At 43.8% G+C, this 23046-nt stretch overlaps 2 protein-coding genes across 5 annotated transcripts; both read left to right on the top strand.

The window, feature by feature from the left end:
• Positions 1–1453: 1453 nt before the first annotated feature.
• On the top strand, positions 1454–13434 carry colec10 (collectin sub-family member 10 (C-type lectin)). 4 transcript variants are annotated; one of them, XM_058053814.1, is made up of 7 exons: positions 1454–1653; positions 3449–3520; positions 8668–8739; positions 10838–10891; positions 11818–11916; positions 12555–12766; positions 13067–13434. In XM_058053814.1, exons 1-7 carry the CDS (start codon positions 1527–1529, stop codon positions 13301–13303), a joined length of 873 nt encoding a protein of 290 aa, XP_057909797.1. In that variant the 5' UTR covers positions 1454–1526; the 3' UTR covers positions 13304–13434. The 4 variants fall into 4 exon arrangements, with proteins under 4 accessions (XP_057909797.1, XP_057909798.1, XP_057909799.1 ...); XM_058053815.1 differs by having other exon boundaries at positions 11821–11916; XM_058053816.1 differs by lacking the exon at positions 3449–3520.
• A 133-nt stretch (positions 13435–13567) lies between these two features.
• On the top strand, positions 13568–22739 carry LOC131105709 (uncharacterized). The gene is made up of 8 exons (XM_058054116.1): positions 13568–15456; positions 15530–15613; positions 15758–16363; positions 17169–17547; positions 19512–19597; positions 19665–19745; positions 19917–20726; positions 21666–22739. Exons 1-8 carry the CDS (start codon positions 15360–15362, stop codon positions 22043–22045), a joined length of 2523 nt encoding a protein of 840 aa, XP_057910099.1. The 5' UTR covers positions 13568–15359; the 3' UTR covers positions 22046–22739.
• The last annotated feature ends 307 nt before the right edge of the window (positions 22740–23046 follow it).

Below are 23046 nucleotides of genomic sequence, written 5' to 3' on the forward strand. Positions count from 1 at the left end.
AGAAAGGATATACTAAAGTCTTCATAGTAAAAAACAATATTAGACTTTGGTCTATTCTATCGATGTTACCTATCAAGAGGTTATAGCTGAACAAGTCCAACGTGTGACAGGTCTGCATCACTTCCTCTCAGGAGCACAGTGTGTGCTATAGTTGGATTGAGTTGTTCCTTTGCTGAAAACAAACATGTTTTGTCATTTCCCAACTGTTCCACCGGTATTCAGCAGATTTTTGTCTGCAAATACAAATAACATGAGAAATAACATAAGAAATGCCAAGCATAACACAGGCAGTGAGCTCAAATTCAAGAGGTTGTGTTTTAAAGTCTTGATTACCAAACTCTGTCCTTCAGGGAGCAATTGGCGATGATGGATTTGTTTTCTTTCTCATTAATACTGTCTTGGTATTACAACCTCTTGTTGTACCCTGGGGGACGTTCATGCTCTGGATACTGTCACAAAAACAGTCAAAGACATCCTAGGAAGTCAAGCTATTTTTTAGCTCAACATGTGGCACTCTGCAAATGCGTTCTTTGTTTGCCTCCCTCGGCTCTCCCAGTGTCGTTTTCTGTAACGAGACCTCTTTTCTTTCTTATATTTATTTCCCTTCTTCCCTTCTAGCTCTCCCAGACACTTCCATGCCTCCGCAGGTATGCCATCAGGACCTCGGGCCTTCCACTCGTCATCCTTTTCAATGCTCTTCTCACTTCGTCTTTACCAATCTTTGCAGACACCTCTTATTTTTGATGATATATTTCATACTCCACACACGAGATGTATGGAGTAATGTGTCAAATGAAATGAAATTGACAGTATGAAAGCAGCTGGTACACCTATCAAAATCAGTGTAATACTATGAATACGGCTAGACGTAATAATTGAATAATACTGCGATGTGGGATACCACCGCTTTCCCGTTACCACCGCTTTCCCGTTACCATCCGATATTCCGGCTGCTATTGGACCAATTTTGGATTTTACAGCTAACGTGATTGGTTACATCACATTACATTACATGACATTACATCACAGTATTTTTTACAATTATTTTAAGCTTTGAAAGCTTAGCATCTGCCCTGGTTAGCATGTTTTACGGTTTACGTCACAATCTTGCTTGATTTATTATTCATTTTCACCTCTCCTCAATCAAGCAATCAGTTCACTCAAATTCCCACTTTAATGACACATCAGTGTTTCACTGGAATTGATATGACACAAAGGATGAGCATTCTTACGTTTTATGTTTCTGTTTCGCATGTTGGTCTTTTTTCTCGCACTATACTCAAACTGAAATACATTCAGAATGATGGATTCCGCCTATGATGGAGGAATGTGAGACTCTGGTAAGTGTTGCTTGATAGCATGACAAGGAGCTGATAAGACCATGTAAACAAGAGTGTGTGAGCATTTTAGTGTGTGTGTTTTCTGCTCATTAGCGCTTCGCTGATCTGCCGTCTTTGGTTACGTCTCTCAGTAGGCACACCGACCACAGAGGAGGCAACACAGCCGACATAAAGTTGCCAAATAACATGGCATTTATGATAATGGCAGGAAGATGCATCCCGGGATTGCTGTTACTCTGTCTTCCAGTCTTACTGACCTCCCTTTCTGCAGCCACAGAGGTCTGCAGCAACTCCCTCATACCTGGAGCTAAAGGTAAAACTATTGTCATTTTGCAAAACAGCTTTACTTCATTAATTCCTCAGCATAAGCTTTAGCTAGAAAATACTTTGCCATGTCGTTACGAAATGCTGTTTAACTTCTTGTAATTCAGGAATGTGGTCAAATGAAAAACGGAATGGAAAATTGTGAGGAAACACCAAGAATAATTTTGGAGTGGTTTATAGAGTTGGTGACGAAGGTACCCAGCATGTAATGTCCTGTAGTTTAACTGCTAGCCCACAGTCTTTTGGAGGGAATGCCTTTCCTTTTTATGACATCCAGTAGCTCATTCCCCTGCTGATTCAGACAGACTTAATAAAACTCACACAATGTGAAGTGAAGCACTCATGTCTTCAATAATGTGGCGTGAGATGTGTGGTAGAAGTGAGTTGGGACGTAAAGTCCTGTGTCTGTGTGTGCTGAGAAAAACTGCCATTGTAACTTTGTGTATTTAGACAGCCGCCATGATACTCGAGCGATTATTTGGACAAGACTCAGCTAAGATATGACTGACCACGCAATTTGTGTCTGACATCTTGTGTGCTCCTGTTTTTATACTTTAAAGGGTGTGTTTTTTTTCAGTGTTTATCCAATATTATACACCCCTCCGAACGGTATCCTGTTATTGTACTACTATTTCTCCTACTACCTTCTACTTTGACTTTAATGTAGATGCACAACATGTTTCTTTTTATTCACACGGCATATATCAAGAACTGAGAATGATTGAAGCATCTTTCAGGCTCCCTTTAAAAATGGCCTTCCCCAAACGTTTGAGCTGGTTACAGCATTTGTGATGTAATGCTCGGTTTCGATTGAAGAGGTTAGATGCCGTACATGGAGTGGTGTGAAAAAGGATTTGCCCCTTTGATGGTCTCTTATTTTTTGCATGTTTGTCACACTTAAACGTTTCAGATCATCAAACAATTGAAATATTAGTCAATAACAACACAACTGGACACAAAATGCAGTTTTTAAATGAAACCTTTCATTATGAAGAGAGAAAAAGATGCAAACTGGCATGGCTCTGTGTGAAAAAGTGATTTCCCAGCAAGAGAAAAGTATTTTCATCTTTCAACGGCATTTCACATGTGACTGTTTTTTTGTGTGTCCCGTCCAGCCATTGGGGCAGATAGTATTGTTGATGCCCTCACATGCTAAACAGATTTGCTCTGTCAGCAAGTGGGACAGTTTTTGTGAACATGAACATGAAATATCCGGCAAACTGTTCGCGGAGAGGTGCACTTGTTTCGGACACGCACACGTTGCCCTCACGTCGAACATCTGAACTCCACCGCACCAACGGTACCTCTGACAAAGTGTGTGGGACAATGAGCACTCTTCCTCGGGCAGGTGAGGTTGCCGCAAGTCCGGCTTCTGCTGAGCTCCACCGTACCAGCGGTGCTTTGTTACCGCTCTGAGTTCATCCACGGTAAGTCAGGGGTCTCCAACCAGTAGATCATGAGCTGCCAGTAGCTCCTAAACACTTTTCAATTCGCTCTCCAAAGACTTTCATATAGTACAACTCCTATACCCACCATATCAAGAGGGCTAGTTCGTAGTTCGGAAGCACTTTGGCTACAAGCTGACATAATAGGTGGTTGGTTTTGTTATTGGCATTGATCGGCATATGCATGCTTTTCCATGCAAATCAGCTGATACTGATCCGTCGCATCCCTAATGCAAAAGTTTCAAGCCATGCCTCAGTTTGCATTAACATGTAAAAGCTGCTCTATTGTCAAATGTATTTGTTTAGCTCTCATGCTATCCATGCTTTCTGTGTATGAAGGAGATCAAGGTGAGCTTGGTGAAGAGGGAGATCAGGGAAAACTGGGGAAGAAAGGACCTCCAGGATGTCCAGGTATTATGTTGAATTACAGTTTTTGGCAGCCTTGAGACCAACATCTTTCAAATCAGGCCGATCAGGTTGTGTTCATTATAGATTTCTCCTGACCCGTTTCCCATGGACTGAAAGGAACAAAACCTGACCGAGTTTTTAGTCATTCTGGTCGTACATCGGTACCAGCCATGACAACACGCTTCCCACAGCTGCATGCCGCTGTTCTTTCAGGACTTGGGATTAAAACCGTCTTCATAGTTTAAATAAGCGGTCTGTGGAAGACTTGCGTAGCCACAAGACCACGCTTCTGTCTGCGTTGTGATGTGAACTAAGTCATTGGTTTTATGCCCCCCCCCAGTTGATTCATTGGTAATGCGTGGGTAGTGGGTTCTGGTAATTGTGTGACCCTTTGTAAGCGAATCCATCACTAAATCTCAGTGCTGCTCCAACATAACTAAGCATGACCTTTCCCGTCAGGGTTTGGACACTTGCCTTCTCCAAAGGTGGTGAGTGATAACGCTTCAACTGGATTTGAGTTTCTGGATCACAGCGATGGAGCCATGTTTCGTCCAGCATGACTAGTCTTTAAGAAGTCCTCCTGATTTTCTTGACACATGACCAAAGGAGCTTGGCTATTTTGACTTTCCTGCTCCTGGAAACGATTGAATATGAAAATGGTCATGAGGGATCCATTATATATTTTCCACAGACCCCACACTGATCTTAGGCTAGTTGATGAACCGCTGTTACTGTATGCTAGCAAAGCGTATTCTAATGAATTCTTATTTCAAACGATACAATGCTGTTATGGTTATCGAACGGGGGCCGCCCGGGGGCCCAGTGGTTAGTATGTAGGCCACACAGTCAGGAGATCGGGAAGACCTGGGTTTGATTCTCCGCTTGGGCATCTCTGCGTGGCTTTCCTCCGGGTACTCCGGTTTCCTCCCCCATTCCAAAAACATGCTAGCTTCATTGGCCCCTCCAAATTGTCCATAGGTATGAATGTGAGTGTGAATGGTTGTTGGTCTATATGTGCCCTGGGATTGGCTGGCCACCAGTCCAGGGGTGCCCTGCCATTGGCTGGTGTACCCCACCTGGACCTACAAGCACTACTTCCACGTCATTGATTAACGTAAGAACATACGGTGACGGTGTAGCAAAAGTGTTTGTCCGTGTCATCAACATCGCTCAATGTCACTGCAACGCTAGATTTCAATCATTTAAAATATAGTTGGAGGGTTTTTCAAAAATGTAACACAGTAATTACTTTCCAAGGTAGCTAATTACATCCATAAAGGAATAACTCCATTACTCATTCAATTACATTTAATGAAAGTACTTTATTAAAGTAATTGCCCAATACTGCCAACCGCCCTCTAAAATGGCAGCCGACAATGGGGGCTGATGTCTCTTTATATCCTGCCTGGCCAAAAAATGGGTCATCACCAAGATTTAACGAAGCAAATAGGTAAGGTATTGAATAATTACTGCATTAGTTCTCGTTTGTTAAACGATCATGTTGAAAGACATCCTGTGGTTGTGGAAAAGACTCTCTTTCTGAATGGTCAAATTACTGGCACGCATCAAGCAAGGGAAAACATTGAAGGAGATTGCTCCAACTACTAACATCAGGGTAAAGACTGTCCCAACATATTAACAAAAAGTCAGGAATCTCCCGTCATCAATATGAAAACACCATCTTGGCAAAAAAGAATGCAATTCTGGACAGAAATAAATGTTGCAACATTGCAGAAGCTTGTGGAAACGATTCCACGGTGAATCAAAGCTACAGCGAAGGGAGCCATTTCCACCAATACCCAACCACAGTTGAACCCGCAGTGCCAAAGTCAGTTTCTTCTCATCAGACATGCCCGTTGGTATGCAGCCTGTCAAGTACGGGGACCTGAAAAGCGTTCTTCGCTAAGACAAACAAATCTGAATTCATATCATATAAACTATGAAGGTACATTAGGTATTAAGTTTCCTACAATAACCAGAAGTCATGCTGCAGCCCGTCCAAGCTGTCTTCAGGCGAGAAGAAATACCCATTGCGCAATACTCAGTGGGTGCGTAATTTGAGGACTGGTTTTGGAGGCCCAAAGAAGGCCAGCATTGTTAGTGCAGTGAACGCCATCATGCCACGTCGAGCACTGGGTATGGTGGAGGCCGCTTTGAGTTACAGCGATATACTGTAGCAAGTTCCCAACCCTCAATTATGAGGACAAATCCAGTTTAGATGTTGAAAAATATCACTCAACTATTACAGTGACAAAACAGCAAATGTAAAAGATGGGCAAAAAAGGTCTCCTGTCAATTCCCCATACTGTATTTTAACAACACTCATCAAGTTACGACTACAAATATAATGAGATCCAATGCAAGAGCTGATGAAAAAAAGATGATAACTGTAACACACCGTATTAATCATCATCACGATATATTAATCATCATTATGGCACCTGCTCACACACTAATTATTGGTAGCTTGTTTCTCTCCATAAATCTTCATTCAGTGAGAAATGTAAATCACCTTCCAACAGAGCAGCCAAGCATTAAACGTGTGTTTACACTTACTGCAGCAACATCACTCTGATTTTTAGCTGCAGATGACAGCAGCTCAGCAGATGACGCATAAATTCCCCGTCTTCATTTAGGAGGTTTTACAGGAAAGCGTGGCTTCATTTTAGAACGTTATAAGGGACTACCGGACAGTTATTGCTCTGGAAACATAAACAACGTGTTGCTCTTGGTTTATTCATTCAACAAATGTTGGTGCCCCCCCCCCCCCCCCCCCCACCAAAAAAAACAAAACATTTCTATTAAAGTTACTCTAACCCGAGCTGTGAATTTGTTTTTGTGGAAGTTAATTGCTGCGTGGCCGCTGTTGTGAAAGCCAGCAGGGAAGCACATGTTGACAAATGGAAATTGGGCCTGCGGCTTCTGTTGGATGTAAGCCAGCTCTCTATGCTCCGTCCACGACAAGGCGCACGTTCCGGCATTTGATCATTACTGAACAAACAAGCCGGCATACAGAGTTCAGCTCAGGATTTCCATCAGAAAAGTCCCTTGACCATCTGGGTGATTCAACTGAAGCAGCTCTAGGTGCCTTCAACGTGTTTCCCTCGTGACACATGAAGCCTTCCACCTTGTTAATCCACTAGCAGCTGCATGGGGAATCCAGACGTTAAGCCGGTTGGAGGGTTTGGCCATTATAAAGAGCAACAGAAGTGATAGGAAGAGCTGTTATCTGCAAGACGGATGGACGGTTTAACTGGCAAGTGTAAGCTGAGGGAAAAGTAACATTCATCAACTTTTAACACTGGGAAGACGGAGCAAAGAAGAAAAGACCCCTCAGGTTCAAATGGTCAGGATATGCTGCATGTAATCTAGAGCTGAAGTATTTTGAGTGACTTTAGATTAGAAAAATCAACTTGTGAGGTGAGCTGGGATTGGCTCCAGCACCCCCGCGACCCTTGTGAGGAAAAAGCGGTATAAAATGAATGAATGAACTTGTGAGGTGCGTTTGTGTGTCTCACAGCAACAGGCTCTTCGTTTTATCAGCTCAAACATCATTCATTGCCTTTGCAACGGCTTCCTGAGGAATGAATCCCACTCCACACTAGCATGGGCCGGTTAGCGCTTTCAAAGTATACCGCGGTATGAAAAGTCACGGTTTCAAAACCACCAAAATGATCCGTCATACTGTTTCTGCGGTGTTAGAGAAAGTGGAGGCTGTGCACAGTATCACGACCCCTTCATTTGTCCCCTGAACGTTTCCCCCCCGTCCAAGGACCAAGTCGGCTGTTTGGGATTACTTCAACTATCGTAAAAATATTTATGGCCACGGCTTGGAGGTTAGGCCACAAAGGTCACCAAACGTGCTTGCGGGCATTGGTGGCGAGGCGACCCATGGAACATGATAGCACATGGACGGGGGCTACACTCAGCGCTATACGCTAAATTCAAGGTGAAGTTCATGTTGTCTTCACATGAACTAGCTACTGTGGTGCTGAGATACACAAACACCAGACTTGACGCCGGAAAGACAGGTTTGTATTGCAGGTTTGAATGATCTCACAGTCATTTCTAACAAAAATCTACCGTTGCGGTAGCAACCCACACCAAGCTGCAGCTCAACTCTGAACCTTCGATGTCACTTCCTGTCCCCTCAACACTCAGCTCACCTCGGGACCACATTTACTGTGTCGCAACACACACAGGCACATTTTAACTAGGAGGTATGCTGGAGCCTATCCCAGCTGTCTTGGGGCAAGAGGCGGGGTCCACCCTGGACTGGTGGCCAGCCAATCCCAGGGCAGATATAGACCAACAACCATTCCCCCCACATTCATACCTATTTGGAAAAGGGGGGGGGATACCCGGAGAAAAACCATGCAAAATGTGCAAACTCCACACCCAAACCAAAATGTTCCAGAGCTTCTGACTGTGTAGCCAACATGCTAGCCACTAGTCCACCGTGCGACCTGCTTATTTAGTCTTATTATAAAAGTGCCTTTATGACAGATCACATCGATCATATAAGATGTTCAGGTTATGAGTCTGTGCAATAACCTTTCATACATCCTGCTTATTTAGTCTTATTATAAAAGTGCCTTTATGACAGATCACATCGATCATATAAGATGTTCAGGTTATGAGTCTGTGCAATAACCTTTCATACATCCCTCTTTTCCTCATTTGTACCTAAACTTGCCACAAGTTCCGCCGATGAGCTTGACTTTTGTGTATTCCAGCTAACCAGAAAAGGGATGAACACAATGCAGTTTAGCAATTTGGGCTAATCTTCTGATTCTCATTGAATTGAAACAAGAGGATAATTAACGACCACCAAACAAAACAAGAGTCCAATGAAAAACAGGCGGAACTAATGTGGCACAGAAATGCACAAAATTGTCCAAAATGCCCTGAATGATCCAAACTCCACTTTAAAAAGGAGATCTGGAACATGCACCAACACAGATGGGTTCTTTGGGAAGCACCGTGACAACCGAGAGATTGAATATCATATATCAATAATATCAGAATATCAATATATAAAATGAAAGACGGTATCTCACACACCATGTCTTCCTGATTGGATCATGTGTTGGGTGGTAAAAGTTAGGACCTAAAATATTTCTCCTCCTCTTCTTTCTCTTCATTGCCAGGAGCAGCCGGAGAAGTGGGGCTCAAAGGAGCGCTTGGTCCCATGGGAAAGACGGGACCGGATGGAGACAAAGGTACGGTGGATAAGTGGTTGGCTCTGAGGGTCCATGCACTCAAGCGGAGTGCTTTACACTGAATGCTGAACAGTATTTGATCTATTTATGAGTAACCCAACATTTCCGACATCACAAGAATCCCTCGCCCAAAAATTCCCAAAATGAGGAATTTGGTCCTGTGTGTTATTGTAGCTTTCAGTGATGGCGACCTGCATCCCACTGAGACGTCTGTCTTATATTCTGGTTATTTTAGCAAAGTCATCAGAAGGATTCATTTCATTTGTGTATACAAGTACACGGAATTCAAGTATGACGTATTCCACTTTCTTCTTGTAGTTTTTTCAACTAGAGATTCCAGAGCGATGGGGATAAGTGAATTCCGTAGAACAGAAATCCACGCAGGCATGGGGAGAACATGCAAACTCCACCTAGAGATGCCCAAGCGGAGATTCCAACCCTGGTCTTGCCCATGCTTTGCCCGTGTGGCCTACATGCTAACCACTTGGCCACCGTACTCTTAAAGTGTATTTCATTTGTTTGCAACAAGTCTGACTTTTAATTGAAGTGTGCCACTTTATATCCCGGATGTCCTTCCTGACGAATACCGCTGATGCTGAATCGTGGACTATCCCGCGCTATGCTTGGTGTGATACCGCCATCTATTGGTCACTTTATGGAAACGCAACCAGCAGTGACGTCAGTGGGTCCCAGCAGGTTGTTGGGCCACATTTTATTTAGTGTTTTGCAATCTATGACTTGTGTATCTAACTTGTGTATGGTACCGCTCACTTTGCCGCTGAGCTAAGGAGCAGAGGTATTTATAGAGCAATGGGCAAGTATTCATTATTATGATTATTATTATTATTAGTTGTATGGCGTTTGATTTTACAGAGAACGATGACGGAAGGCCAAAATGTGTCTTCAGGTGCTTGCAAATGACGCCATGATGCCAAGGCTGTTACGATGTTCATTTTATCACATCGTTTTGATTCATTGATGAATCAGTGGTTAATTGATTAGCCATTTCATGACAACTATAACTTTTAAATATGTAAATATGCTGTGATTTCAGCCTCTCAAATGGGACTATTTCTGAATTTCCTTCATCCATGAAAGCAGATCTTTAATCTCTGTGTTTGGACACGTTTGGAGACATGGACACAATGATGCCTCTTTTCTGAGCCGTGTGTTTCATCATATCAGACCTGGGTTGGAATCTCCACTCGACCATCTGTCGAGTCTGCATGTTCTCCCCGTGCATACGTGCCCCCCCCCCCCCATTCCAAAACATGTTAGCTTGACTGGCCACTCCAAATTGTCCATAGGTATGAATGTGGTGCAGCTGCAGCTGATATGTGCCCTGAGATTGGCTGGTGGACCCCGCCTCTGCTGGGGTAGGCTCCAGCATACCCCCACCCGAGTGAGGATAAGCAGCATAGAAAATGAATGAATGAATTGGTTCTGAAATTAATTGTAAGTTGCAGTTCTAACTTTGATAATAAGCAAAGTTGGATCAATTAGGTACGCTTTTAGCTTTAAATAATCCCTGGTATCGTATATTAGTACTGTATATTTGATAGTCCTATATTAGTACTGTATATTTGATAGTCCTATATTAGTACTGTATATTTGGTACTCCTATATTAGTACTGTATATTTGATACTCCTATATTAGTACTGTATATTTGATAGTCCTATATTAGTACTGTATATTTGGTACTCCTATATTAGTACTGTATATTTGATAGTCCTATATTAGTACTGTATATTTGATACTCCTATATTAGTACTGTATATTTGATAGTCCTATATTAGTACTGTATATTTGATACTCCTATATTAGTACTGTATATTTGATAGTCCTATATTAGTACTGTATATTTGATACTCCTATATTAGTACTGTATATTTGATACTCCTATATTAGTACTGTATATTTGATAGTCCTATATTAGTACTGTATATTTGATACTCCTATATTAGTACTGTATATTTGATAGTCCTATATTAGTACTGTATATTTGGTACTCCTATATTAGTACTGTATATTTGAATCATACTCCAACCCGTTCAAGGTAAGGCTAACTTGATGTATGTGTCATACATTTTTGCGTAGGGGACAAAGGAGACACAGGTCTGGATGGGCCCTCTGGTTTGAAGGGGAAATCAGGTATGAAATATTTGGTCCAATACATTTTATCCAGCATATTTGCACCTCCAGCCACGTCTCACATCATATTACATGAACACGCATTAGTGGTGAACACCTATATTTGACTATTTGAAATGTGATGTATATACGTACGTATATAATAGGGATTCAAACCTGGATTATGCTTCTATGCCTTAAACTTGTTGGCTTCCTTCATCGCGAGCAAACGTTGGCAACTGAAGAAAGACGGGGGGGGGGGGGGGGCTCTGGAGATGAATGTAATCTAACCATTCCAACACTTAACTTATCACCAATATTCATCTGAAATCATATGCAGAGCTACGTGGGGGGGGGGGGGGGGGGGGGTAGATAAGTACGGCGGCACCGCAATGTAGCAGCATTCGTCCAGGCTTTATTAAAACATTTGATGCCAATTTTTGGTGGTGCTGCCAGAGCGTGAGCCACGCTAATAGATAGATAGATAGATAGATAGATAGATAGATAGATAGATAGATAGATAGATAGATAGATAGATAGATAGATAGATAGATAGATAGATAGATAGATAGATAGATAGATAGATAGATAGATAGATAGATAGATAGATAGATAGACTCCCTTTATTGTCATTGCACAAAAACACAGTAGTGAAATTGCCAACGAAATGTCGTTGCCTGGCTCCCATATAATAACAGACACAAAAGAAGATAAGTAATAATAAATAATAATAATAATAATAATAATAGATAGAATATATAAATATAGCTGCCAAATAGCTGCCATCTCCAACAGCATTGCTATAAAACATAGTAGTACCTTATTACTCTTTTTGGCCATACTCGTTGGGACTGCAAGAAGGGAATAAACAACAAACCAGTATGTGGAATAAACTGCTGCTCCCCGTAGCGATGCTGTCTCTAACACATGACCTGTATCCAATCAAGCAGGCGCTACATGTGACTGTGAAAGGTACAAGAGAATGATGGGACAGATGGATGTTCATGTAGGCAAGCTGAGGAATTCGGTCAAGTTTGTCAAAAATGGTGAGTGTGAGCTTTATCCGATAAATTGTCCGTAGGTGTGAATGTGGGTGTGGATTGTATACAGCCGGGGTGTCAAAGGAGTGGCCATGGGGGGCGGAGACGCTGCAGGTTTTCTTTCCAGACGGTCACTCAGGCAGGAGATTTGAATGATGAACCTCCTTTGGTTTGAGGGAAGGAGCTCGTCAATGAAATCACCTGCTGGAGAAACTCCTTGGGGGGGAAAACCTGCAGTGCTTCGGCCCTCCGTCCACACGTGGTTTACAGAATATACCGTCATGGAAAATATGTCAGACCCTTTTTCCTTCTTAATTGAAATGGCTGCTACCATTACAGTTAGGAACATTTCAACATGGAATATGTCTTTGGCATAGCTATTGATTTTGGTTATCAAGAATATAACCAAAAGTCTTGAAAACCACAGAAAATGGCGAGATATGAGCTCTTAAAGGGGACCAATCAGGTGTGAGTGAATTCTCTTCCTGTCTTTGGAGGCGAGAGACAAGGAAAACATGGCAATATGGAGGCCTGTGGGGGATGGATTTATTTGGGACCACATTTTTCCTAATATGATATGAAAATATCATCTCTTCACCCCAAGTAAATATGTTTCAAACGCCATCCTCTCTGCTATTATCCAGTCGTGCCGGGCTTAACAGAAAATGAAGAGCACTACTACCTGCTGGTGAGGGAGCCCAAAGACTTCAAGGAGGCCTCACTGAGCTGCCAGCTGAGGGGCGGCACCCTGGCCGTGCCAAGCACCAACGACAGTAACCGCCTCGTGGCAGACTATGTTGGTCAGGCAGGACTCACAAGAGTTTACATCGGCGTGCAGGCTCGGAGCAGGGACACGGTAAGTATGCTAACAGTACACTTTGAAGGTTGCTAAGATGTGGGTGGAGCCACAGTTGGTCAGCAACGGTAAATGAGGCTAAATGGATAGCGATTGGTGGCTGACTGATTCCTAAAGCATCCCTAAATGTAAAGATATACAATGACATACAACTTGGTCAAGTCATGGCTCAAAAGGTGAAATATTGCAGTTTCATCCTGCAGGTGCCTGAATATGAAAAGGCGTGAAGTCATAAGATGCGTGGGCGTTGGAGATGTTGGCATGTCTTGTCAGTCGCTTTCTCCTGCTTCTTGTCAACAGGGTGGAGCAAACGGCTCACAGAATGGACTTTCCAGTCCATTCCGGGGGTTTGAAGCTTGGAGTCAGGATGAGGAGCTCAGTTCTTCTGGCTCCAACTCAAGCTGTGTGGAGCTGCTCAGCACTGGGACGTGGGGGCGTGTGGAGTGTGACGCTGCCATGTTTTTCATCTGTGAGTTTCCAAAAAGCAGGAGAAGAAGAGGAGGAGGAGCAAGAGGGGCTACCTACTCTTCATCTTGAGTCATTACTCTAATTGTACTTCATGCAAGTACAATTAAATACATGATGTATCATGGATGTTCTCACATTTGAAATGTTTTCACTGTGTGTATTACTCTCCTTCTCCACACCATTAAAAGCCTCATACTGCAGCTGATGGATCTGAGCGTGGTCCAAACGGCCTGAGGTTGAATTGAAGGCATTTGGGATTCGACCGCCATGTCGAGGACTTACATATTAGAGCGGTTCAAACGTTGTATGGATTGGTCAAATATCTAAAGAGGAATCCAAAGTAGTATAATGGAAAGCACGCAAGGCCTATTAGATATTATTAGATAAAAAACACAAGGTCACACTGCAAGAGATGATTAAACACAGCAAACATCAAGTCATTACTTGTCAAACTGGCAACCATACAGCGTCAGGTTTAGTCTTGGATTCCCACCACATGATGCATGTGACCAGGAGCGTTTGGACCACGTGATAGCAGTTCCCTAACTCCTAAGAAGAGTTCCAGCATTGTTTTATTTGCTCCCAAATGTGTTAACTCTGGTTAATTAGTGGCTTGGCATAACGTTCATTCATTCATTTTCTCATTCATTTATCCTCACAAGGGTCGTGGGGGGTATGCTGGAGCCTATCCCAGCTGTCTTTGGGGAACTCGGGTCTCCTAGCTGTGAGGCCTGCGTGCTAACCACTCGTCCATCGTGCAGCTGGCTTGCAGCAACATCGCAGTGGACGGTCCACAGTGGAGTGGACCGTCAGCTCCTACGGACCAGAGTGGAGCTCCACGCATATGTCAATCACACAGCGAAGCGTGTGGTGTCTGTGTGGGGTTTGCATGTTCTCCCCGTGCATGCGCACCTTTTCTCCGGTACCCCCCCCCCCCCCTTCCAAAAACATGCTAGGTTAATTAAAATTGTCCATAGGTATGAATGTCGGGGGGAATGGTTGTTTGTCTATATGTGCCCTGGGATTGGCTGGCCCCCAGTCCAGGGTGGACAGCTGGGATAGGCTCCAGCATACCCCCACCCTAGTGAGGATAAGCGGCATGAAAAATGCACGGATGGTGTTTTTACTCACATTGTTATCTCTCCTAGGAGGGAGGACAGATAGCATCTCCTACAACATCATATGGAAGTAATATGCAAATTAGCCAATGACATCACATAAGAATTTCCGGTGACTTCTAGGAGAGCCAATAGCTACTTTTCTTACTGTCGGCAGGCAACAGTGGTGCGACTGAGGAGTGAATGAATAATGGCTTCACTTCAATGTGAAGCTTTCACGACATGGAGGATCCAACATGGCTCCCTCACTCTATTGTGTTTTTAAATGAATGAATAAATGGCCTCTGTGTGTTGGTTGGCGATGGAGTATCACAGTATTAGTATTAGTATGTAGTATTCGGGCCACTGGGCGTCAGTAATGTTACACCGATGAGACATGACATCAGATTAGATGACCTTCACACTGCATCTAATCAGCCATGGCATGCCCGACTTGACATAGTACTCCTCATATTCTGTGTGGAAGTGGTAAACCTTTGGCTTCTTGCTTTGTCCTTATCCCCTAATCCGTTTAAACATTTTGGCAATTGGAGAGGCCGGGAGTACAACTGCATAGCTAATGTATTAACATTTAGATAAAGTCTAAAATGCCCCACACATGAGCCGGTGTTGAATAGCAAGGAATGGACAAAAAAGGAAGGAAAGAGCATTCATAATCTTGCACTATTATGCTTGCTGACTTCCTGTTATTACAGGCTGGAATTTTGCTGATGGGTTTTGCTGACTCTTCTTCCAATGTGCATGTAAAGTGGAGTCTTATTTCTTCTGGAGAACCGTGCACAAACAGAAATGAACAAAGCCTTGCTTCATGTTCTAGACACCTACTACACTTCATAACTTGTTCACTGCTCCTTTAAATTGGTATCATCCTCAAGGCGTGGCTATTGCTTTTTCCTGATTCAGCAGATGCCAGAGCTTTAATGAGGATGTTTTGATGCAACACTTGTTGCAGTTGTAGCGGAGTGACAAGCAAGTCGGTGACTTGGGAGTGATTACAAATTGTACACATGCCTGTGACATTTAACAACAAGTCAGGGACCATTACAGCAGATGGTTGTGGCTTGATGGACGGATCAGAATATGGGGATAAATGTCCAAGATCAGGTAAGATCGCTCAGACTTTATATCAAACGATTAATGAAATGGCGTTACTAATTGCTATTCTGATGGGTCTCAGTGTGGTGGATCGGAGCGGCCGCTGTGTGTCTGGGGCTGCTCTATCTTCTTCTGCTGGTTATCATCATAGCGATGGTGGCTCAATGTGAGTACGTGCCTTGACACCAGTGCAATCAAACCATACCACAGTACGTCAGTGTGCGTGGGTCTAGAACTCTTACGTGCACCGCGAGCAGCATTTCTCTGTGTTTTCTTGCAAACATCATCTAAATCTGCCCATTCTTTGTAGACACCAGGCCAGCCTCTCTTAATGACCCGGAACAATGGCCCTTTGGTGTGACTGGGTATGACAATCTGACTTCATGTGTCCAGTTCCAGAGCAAATACATCGCCTTGCTAGAAAGCAACATCCAGTTAGACAGCCAGCTCCGTTCTCTGACTAAAGACAAAGACGATGTCACAGGGGAGCGGGACATCCTCCAAAAGGAGCGAAACACCCTACACAGTGAACGTGACACCCTGCAAATTAAGCAGGAACACATCGAGAAGGAGCGTGACGCTCTCCAAAAGGAACACGAAACCCTTAGAAGCGAGCGTGATGCCCTCAAGGGTGAGAAAGAATCCCTCCAAAACGACATGGACACCCTCCAAAATGAGAAAAACACCTTGAAAAGTGAGCGAGACTGGATCCAAAGTGAGAAGGAAACTCTCCAAAATGAGCGAGACACCATCATGACTGAGCGAGACTCCTTAAGAGACGAGCGAGACTATCTGAAGATGGTATCCAGCAATCTGACCAAACAGTTGGAGGTTCTGCAGAACCGATTCAACACCGTGGTTGAAACTCGAGATGGCTTGAAGGAGGAGGCTAAGGAGTTAAATCAAAACAGAACAGGTAAGAACACCACACAATCAACAAGTTGAAGCCTGTTGGAAATACCAGGTAACTTCATCCACTTTATTGATCCCAAAGGAAATTCTTTACTGAGATCCCTGCAGGAGATCCCTGCAGGAGGTCCCTGCAGGAGATCCCTGCAGGAGATCCCTGCAGGAGGTCCCTGCAGGAGCCCATGATAAAACATAAAGCAGGGCTTTCTTATCAAATTCACTGCCAAAGTACGGCCATCCTATCGTATATTGGCTCAGATTCACCACTCTTATGGCTGGGACTGAGCAGCGTCATGATTCAGTAGAGCTGGATTTGTGTGCTCAACAATAACACGTCCACAATAAGGCAAGCGTTCCTTCATTTGGCTTTTAAAGATATTAATATATCTTAGATATATTAAGAAAGATATTAATATGCCAGTCATGTATTTCCATCGGTGGAATGATGCCAATGATACGAATAATAACAATGTCCCTGGAGCTGGGTTATTCTGCATGTCACATTTTTGGGGAGACTTTTTCAGATGTCCTTATAAGAGGAATAAGAATGTCCGATACAGTCACGAGTTGGCTCTCTTGATCTGTTTTAATAGTTTTAAAACACACAGAAAAGAGAAAGACTTGCTGTATGTGTTCATGTTCCACATCAAAATTGGGAATGATGGGCAAAATTCCCAAATATTCCCAAAATGTCCTTTAAGAAAATGAGCTTGGGTTGCCATGGTAATGACAGAAACACATGCATACTTCTTATGAAGGTGTTGTACATCGTGACGCCTGACAAATGTACACTTTGATTCTGTGTCCAATAGAAAAAGTTTGTCCCTCGGATTGGGTGAAATTCCAGGAGAAATGCTACTACATCTCGAAGAAAGGGAACACTCATTCATGGCAAGCAAGTAGAAGGGACTGCAAAGACAGAGGAGGTGACCTGGCCATCATCACCACAAGACAAGAGGAGAACTTTATCACCGCATATTACGACCAACTGTGGATCGGCCTGTCTGACTTGGATCACGAGGGCAAGTGGAAGTGGGTGAACGGGGAAGAACTGGACTTTAAAGGTTTCTGGCAGAAAGGGGAGCCCAACAACTCAAATGGAAATGAGGACTGCGTGGAGGTGTCACATACAGGAGGGGGATGGAATGATGCACCTTGTCGCTTGCAGTTGTCCTGGGTTTGTGAAGACTAGTATCTACTTTGTGGGTGTGCTTTGCTAACAAGTCATCTACTGCGTATCCATTTGAATACAGCGGCCATCTTGTATTGTGTATCTCAGCGGGTCTTCTAGGGTAGAACGTAAACGTTCCTTGTTTTTCCACATAGTTATCGAACAAATAGTTGATAAAGAACTCAAGGGTGAAACGGTCCTCATCAAAGCTCATCAAGTCGTGCAACATTTAACATTCTTCACCGATTGCATGTCAAAAGTAAAGCTGTCAAATGAATCCTTTTTTGAATTCATCCGTTTTCGAATGAATCATGGCAATTTGGAACTACAGTCCCAAACATGAATAGACAAATAGAAATCAAAAAGGAGTCAGTAATGAGTAGCTGTGCCATTCTTGGGATGTTTGATGCTTCCAGGAGGCTAGTGGGAATGGTGGTGAAGATGGCTTCACGGAGGGCTTCCACTGTCTGGAACTGACGGCCATGTTTGTAAACGTCCTTTGCCATCCATCACCAAATGTCCTCAACTGGATTTCGATCATGGGAACACGCAGGACGGTCCAAAACAGTGAGGTTATTTCTCAGGAAGACGTCCTTTGTCAGGAGGGCATTGTGAACTCCAGCCTTGTCCTGTTAAAAATACCTGGCCTTTACCACACGGACGAGGGCATTCAATCACGAAGGACGCTTCCTGCAACATGAATTGTTGCTGGTTGTTTTACCTAAAAGGGAAAGTCTTTAATAAAGAACAAAAATACACGAGAATGGTCAAAAGACAAAAATGCAAGGTAAGGAAAGGAAAACTACGAGTGGGGACAGATAGTAAAACTAAACCATGGTGAGACTAACAAGACCACAAGAACCTACCACAATGTAACCAGAGGCTTGTAGCAAACAATGATGAGGGGAATAAGGTGGGCATAAAGCAAACAAACGGCAAAGGCAGGGAAAACCTTAGACGCTCTGGTGGGCTGACGGCCTGTCCACACGGGAACCTTTTCCACAATATTTCCAGGGTGGGGAAACCTGACAACCCTGTTCAGTTGCTGTCTCGACAAGCCAAAACACTACTTTCTCAGAATGACGATGCCGCACCAACTGCTAACAGCAACAACAATGGCGGACTACAGAGTTGTGTTCGTGCTGCTGTTGGCCATGAACTACACTTGGAGCAGAGACGCATTTGCAATTACACGCTTTGGTTTGGAGTCTAGCAGAACACGACAGACCGTAAGGGCGTGCTTTCCTTCTTCCTCTATTGTTTTTTGCAGCATTTGGTGAAATTGTTTTGTCCCAGTGATGCCTTCTATGGTGGACAATAATGACAGAAACATGAGCATAAGTTTGCTTATTTGAGCCTTTGAATAGGAAGGAATGAACATTCATAATATTGAACTCTTGTGACTTCCTGTTATTGCATACAGGAACTTTACAGCGTTTTGCTGACTCTCCTGTATTATTGCTCTGTCCAGTCAACTTATTTCCCAAAAGAGCCTCAACGGGCTCGACAACCCGGCAACAGCGGACACCAGTGGACGATAGACGACATGATCTGAACCCGCATCCGGGCAACCAAAAACTCAAAATCTTGACGAGGGACCGCAGACGGTGTGACGTTCACCCGTCTGTGCCTTGTGGTGCTCTCTCTCTCTCTCTCTCTCTCTCTCTCTCTCTCTTTCTCTCTCCCCTCTGTTGGAATGTCTTATTAATTCTTCCTAACAGCACACATAGATCAATACAATAGTCAATACAGCCATAGATAAGTTCCATACACCCATTACACATCGTAACCTTATCAGACTGCTCCTTTCAATTTGTACACATCCAAAAGGCGTGCCTTTTGCTTTTTTCCTGATTCAGCAGATGCTAGAGCCTTAAAAAGGACACTTCCACGCAACACTTGTGAAAGTTTGTAGTGGGCTGCCAAACACGTAGGTGGCTGAAAAGTCATTACAAATTGTACACATGCCTGTGACGTTTAACAGCAAGTCAGGGGTGATCAGAGCAGATGGTTGGGGCTTGATGGACTCGGATTATAAACCAGAACATGGAGACAGACTTCCAAGATCAGGTGAGAATGCTAAGGACTTATATCCAACTATCAACGAATGCTAAAGTGCTATTCTGATGGGTCTCAGTGTGGTGGATTGGAGCTGCTGCTGTGGGCCTGGGGCTGCTCTACCTTCTTCTGGTTATCATCATAGCTATGGTGGCCCAACGTGAGTACATGCCTTGGCATGATTAAATGTGTGCAAATGTGTGTGTGTGTGTGTGTGTGTGTGTGTATCAACACACACACACACACACGTGCGGATCAACACGTTATTAACGGCAGCATTTCTCTGTGTCATTTTTTGAATATCAAATCAAGATCTGCTCTTTTCTTGCAGATATCAGGTCAACCCCTCTTAAAGATGCTGAACAACAATTACCTGATTGTGACAATCTGACTACCCAATGTTTCCAGTTCCAGAGCAAATACAACACATTGCTAGAAAGCAACAAGCAGTTAGAGAGCAAACTCTGCTCTCTGACCAAAGAGAAAGACGCTGTCTCAGGGCAGCGGGACACCCTTCAAAGTGAGAGAGACAGCCTTCAGAGCGAGCGAGACGTTCTCCGAAAGGAGCGAAACACCCTGCACAGTGAACGCGACACCCTCAAATATCAGCGAGACACCTTCAGGAGCGAGCGAGACACGTTACAAAATGAGCAGGAAGCCCTCGAGAAGGAGCGAGACACTCTCAAGGGCGAGAAAGAATCCCTCCAGAATGACAGAGACAGCCTCCAAAAGGAGAAAGAAACCCTCAAAGGTGAGCTGGACACCCTCCAAAATGACGGGCATACCCTCCAAAAAGAGAAAGAAGCCCTGAAAGGTGAGAGGGACACCCTCCAAAATGAGAAAGAAACCGCCAAAAGGGAGCGGGACATTCTCGAGGGTGAGAAAAAATCACTCCAAAAAGACAGAGACACCCTCAGAAGTGAGAAGGAGATCCTCAGAAGTGAGCGAGACGCTCTCAAGTGTGAGAAAGAAAATCTCCAAAATGAGCGAAACACCTTCAGAGATGAACGAGATCATCTGCAGTTGGTGTCCAGCAATCTGACCAAAGAGTTGGAGGTCCTGCAGAGCCGATTCAACACCGTGGTGGAAACCCGAGATGGCTTGAAGGAGGAGGCTAAAGAGTTAAATCAGGACAGAAAAGGTACGACCGCCACACAAACAAGTAGAAATCATAAATCGTTAAATCAGCTGAGGTGAGCGCTAGCTTTCAACTCTAAAGGACTTACGGGCTCACAATGACAACTGAGAACCGAGTCCCGACCTCGCCTTGCTCAATAAGGCAAGCATGGTTTCATTTGCTCCCCGGCGCCCCCCACAGTTATGAGGTTTGATAAATGCAAGCGGTAGACAAGCACTTTTGGATCAGGTCTGTATGCTTTACGTATGCTTTGCCTCTCCAGCTCACGAGAACATGTGAGTGACAGAAAGAAAAGCTCGGATTTGCCTGCAAAGAAGTCATTTGCCACCACCTGCTGATTTGACATTTTTACTTTTGTGGCAGACCCATAAAAAACAAATTCATCCGCTGAGCCGGACATTGGACATGCCTGTTTTAAATATTACCACAACTAGCATATTTTATGTTCCATGTTAGTGTTGCTCTTATTAATAATTCACTCAGTGTTGAGCAATTTGGTATTAGTGCTACCTCAAGAAAACATCCGTCCATCTATTTTCTATGCCACTTATCCTCACTAGGGTTGGGGGTATGCTGGAGCCTATCCCAGATGTCTTTGGGGAGAGGCGGGGTCCACCCTGGACTGGTGGCCAGCCAATCCCAGGGCACATATAGACAAACAACCATTCCCACCCACATTCATACCTATGGACAATTTGGAGTGGCCAGTGAAGCTAGCATGTTTTTGGAATGGGGGAGGAAAGCGGAGTACCCGGAGAAAAGCCACGCCTGCACGGGGAGAACATGCAAACTCCACACAGAGATGTAAAGAAAAGATATAGAATAGATAAAAGATGGCATAATTACTGCACACACGCATGCATGCTTCTGATGATGTTCTTCTTGTTGTACATTTTCATCCATCAAAGTGATCACTTTACACTTTGATTCTGTGTCCAATAGAAAAACTTTGTCCATCGGAATGGGTGAAATTCCAGGAGAAATGCTACTACATATCTAAACAAGGCAACACAAAGTCGTGGAAAGCAAGTAGAAGAGACTGCAAAGACAGAGGAGGTGACCTGGCCATCATCACCACAAGAGAAGAGGAGAACTTTATCACCGCATATTACGACAGAATCTGGATCGGCCTGTCTGACTTGGATCACGAGGGCAAGTGGAAGTGGGTGAACGGGGAAGAACTGGACTTTGAAGGCTTCTGGCAGAAAGGGGAGCCCAACAACTCCGATGGAAACGAGGACTGCGTGGAGGTGTCACGTGCAGGAAGGGGATGGAATGATATGCCTTGTGGCGAGCAGTTGTCCTGGGTTTGCGAAGACTAACATCCACTTTGTGGGTCTGCGTCCTCAGGTTTCATTTTTTATATGATTTTATAGCTTTTTATATCCACTGTACGTTCATCTGTGTCGCTCAATCAGACATCCTCACCTTCATCTCCTTTGCACAGTGCACCGTGTGCTGTGGTACATCATCTACAAGTATAAGAATAGAAATAGAAATCTGTGGTCAAACTGTCACCATCATAAAAGCTCATCAAGTAACATTTAACATTCCTATGTGATGACATGTAAAAATGCAAGAGTGAAATCCAAATGTGTTGTGTCCCACAGGACTGCTGTCCATTGACATCAAAGTGTAATTGACATAACCGTCCATGACCATGGACGTGGCCATAGCTAGGCGTCACTTGGCCTGTTGTACTGAGCAGCCAGGATGATAGCCGTCTGTGGTGACGTAACAAGTGAAACACACGTTAAGCAAAGATATACAGAACACGCACTTGACGTCATGCACGATGGGGATTTGAGTCTTGGGTTTATCTATTGATAAAGGTATTTGCCACTTTGACTATTTTCTTGTATTGTGCGTGTATTTGAGAGAGACATTATAAAACCATGTAAACCAATGAAGATCGTAATTTAGCACCTCCATACTGTCATACAGTTTGTGTATGTATATGCCATATATATTTTTGGTATATTTGAAAGATCACTTTGTGGCGGCTGAATCTGTTCGGATGTGTTTATACTTTTGTATAATAAAGTTTATTCAAATGAAACTAAGGGTCTTTTTAACCTCTGTTATTTCCAGTTGTGGTGAGAGTTTGGCCGACATGGACAAAATTTGGTTTTCACCACATCCTCAGCCGTTCCTTCATATTTGAAAACATCATGCGAACAGGAAGGAAGATTTGCCCGTCTGGCCGTACCCCTCTTAAATACAATGCCATGACATCATGCGATGGGACGCACTGGCCCATCATTCACTGTGACGCCGAAACGCCCCTCAACTCATACCAGAATGCCCTCATATGGGCTCCTAT

The sequence above is a fragment of the Doryrhamphus excisus genome, chromosome 17 (assembly GCF_030265055.1).
Source record: "Doryrhamphus excisus isolate RoL2022-K1 chromosome 17, RoL_Dexc_1.0, whole genome shotgun sequence".
NCBI classification, from domain to species: Eukaryota; Metazoa; Chordata; class Actinopteri; order Syngnathiformes; family Syngnathidae; genus Doryrhamphus; species Doryrhamphus excisus.

Coding starts and splice junctions, on each gene's coding strand:
- colec10 (XM_058053814.1), top strand. CDS start 1,527: ATGGCATTTATGATAATGGCAGGAAGATGCATCCCGGGATTGCTGTTA. Junction 10,892..11,817: donor TGGTTTGAAGGGGAAATCAG/GTATGAAATATT, acceptor TATCCAATCAAG/CAGGCGCTACATGTGACTGT. Junction 11,917..12,554: donor GGTCAAGTTTGTCAAAAATG/GTGAGTGTGAGC, acceptor GCTATTATCCAG/TCGTGCCGGGCTTAACAGAA.
- LOC131105709 (XM_058054116.1), top strand. CDS start 15,360: ATGCCTGTGACATTTAACAACAAGTCAGGGACCATTACAGCAGATGGT. Junction 15,457..15,529: donor GGATAAATGTCCAAGATCAG/GTAAGATCGCTC, acceptor GATGGGTCTCAG/TGTGGTGGATCGGAGCGGCC. Junction 19,746..19,916: donor CATAGCTATGGTGGCCCAAC/GTGAGTACATGC, acceptor CTTTTCTTGCAG/ATATCAGGTCAACCCCTCTT.